This window comes from Symphalangus syndactylus, chromosome 6, assembly GCF_028878055.3.
Source record: "Symphalangus syndactylus isolate Jambi chromosome 6, NHGRI_mSymSyn1-v2.1_pri, whole genome shotgun sequence".
In the NCBI taxonomy this organism is placed as follows: Eukaryota; Metazoa; Chordata; class Mammalia; order Primates; family Hylobatidae; genus Symphalangus; species Symphalangus syndactylus.
In genome coordinates, this window is record NC_072428.2 from 132,873,264 (window position 1) to 132,875,517 (window position 2,254).

Genomic DNA, 2,254 nt, shown 5'->3' on the forward strand with positions numbered 1-2,254 from the left:
ACTGCAACCTCCACCTCCCAGGTTCAAGTGATTCTCCTGCCTCAGCCTCCCAAGTAGCTAGTAATACAGATGCTTGCCACCACGCCCGGTTAGTTTTTGTACTTTTAATAGAGACAGGTTTCACCACATTGGCCAGGCTGGTCTTGAACTCCTGACCTCAGGTGATCCTCCTGCCTCGGCCTCCCAAAGTGCTGGGATTACAGGCATGAGCTACCACGTCCGGCCTAAGTGCATGTTACCTATACTAACAAAACCACACTTCTGCCTCGAATGAGAACAGTCTCCTGAACATCTTGCCTCTTTGCCTGACACAACGCCTCAGGTCTGAGCCTCCCCAGAATTTCTAGTCTCAGCAGAAAGATCAATGACAGGAGACTCTCCAGGTGATGAAATTAACCAATTAAGTAACCTGGGTTGGCATCCTCCCATTTGTTCACCAGCTCACCTCCTGCCACAGGTATATCCTATTTCTCTCAGCCATATATGCACAAACCCCCTCCCCAGGGCACACACAGAAGAATTTGGAAGACTAGAAAATCAGTCACGGTATAGCACACCTTGAGGGCTGGAGTATGGTGGCCTAGGCCGGGACATCCATACATTGAGAACTTGACTGTGTGCAGGCAAATCACAGGTTCTGCACACACACAATTTTTTGTTCTCCCTGAGAACTTAGTAGAGTCTTTTGTAGAATTCTAGCCTTATTCCATTGCTTTCACATTGGCCAGCAGTCAGAAACCTAGTTACAAATATCCTCCACCCGGTCCCTGGGTGAGGGCTCCTGGGGAGTATGGTTAGGGCTCAGGAGAGGGTGGGGTTTTTGCACAGATGTCTGCCCCACCCAGCTCAGTGTGATACTCCAGGCACAGAGATAGAAGCCAGAGTCACTGAGGAGGAGCTTCTTAGAACTCAGGATGAACTGCCGGTCCTGGGGCCTGGAGGCTGAGAGATTCTGGGGCACCTCAGAGCTGATCTGGTCAACACCAATGGAGTAGAAGAGCAGCTGGAGGCCCCTGCCTGCAGCCTGTCGGTACCAGTATAGGTTGGGGTTTGATGTTCCCTCCACAGTGCACTCCAGAGAGAGCGGGCTGCCCACAGGCTGCACCAGGGTCGCTGGCCATTGATGAATAGTCTGAGATCTGACCCCTGTGGGAAAGATAAAGTGCCATTTACAGAGAAGCACCCTAGCCTGGCTTGCCTTCCCCAGACAGAGGGGCAGCTCAAGCTCCTGCATGGCACAGGCACCTGGAATCCATCATGAGGAGTAGACTGGGGGAGCCAAGGATGCAAAGCATCCCTGGGCCAGGGAAGACCAACAGAATAAACTCCTTCCCAGGAGATAGAGAGAACTAAGAATCATCACATCACCCCTAAGGCTAAATTCCCATATCTGTTACAGACAGTCAAAGGAATAGACTCAAGAGTGTCAAACCAACAGCTCAGACTCTGCATTCACAGGATTGGGGTGAGGGTGAGGATGAGAAAAGAGGTTTGCTGGAGAGGAGGGCACCCACCGAAGAAAGTGCCCAGGAGAAGGGCAAGGGGAGAGCAGAGCATCATCCAAGCCAGCCTTTCCTTCAGCTAGTCTGAGGGACAGACGCCTCTTCTGGGTCAGTGATGTGGTCAGGCTGCTCCCTCTGGGAGATCTGCTGCCAGAGCAGAGGAATCTTACCCCGTGAGCTGGGGAGGAAATGAGGCTAGTCTTCTTTTAAGAGTGTGGTGAATCACCCCCAGCCTCCCTGGGAACCAGCTATACTCTGAACTTGTTATCTTCTTTGCATTCCTGCTGACATCCTGGTATGTAAATATATTTAATGACTCATTATTTACCTGTAAACTAGAGGTGACTCTCTAGCTCCCCCAGGAGACATCAGAAGCCTGGGAAAGCTTCAGAGAAACTGTGATACTGATAGAAGGATGAAAAAGGATTTAAGTTTATCTGAAATTGGAAACTAGAGCTAGACATGTTACCTGGGAGATGAAAGGATAGGGCTCAAGAGATTCAGGTATTTTGGGGTAATCAAAGCAGAAATACTCAGTTCTGAAGGCAGGAAGCTTCTATGACAGCCAAAGGGATCGCCTGAATAATCTTCATCCCTGGCAGACAGGTTTTGAGACCTGGACAGGCAGAATTAACTCCTGAACTGATCAAAGTTGGAATCTGTCCCATATGTCTCTAATGGCTCAACTAGATCTAATTTATCCTCTAAATGCAACATGAATAATAGGAAACATCACAGAGCCTTGGAATCAT

The 2,254-nt window shown here is 49.5% G+C and overlaps 1 gene segment (V, D, J or C); it reads right to left on the reverse strand.

Moving 5' to 3' along the window:
- Positions 1-739: 739 nt before the first annotated feature.
- On the reverse strand, positions 740-1,560 carry LOC129485477 (T cell receptor beta variable 30-like). The segment is given in 2 exon segments: positions 740-1,146; positions 1,515-1,560. Coding segments are annotated over 2 exon segments (453 nt in total).
- Between the last annotated feature and the right edge of the window lie 694 nt (positions 1,561-2,254).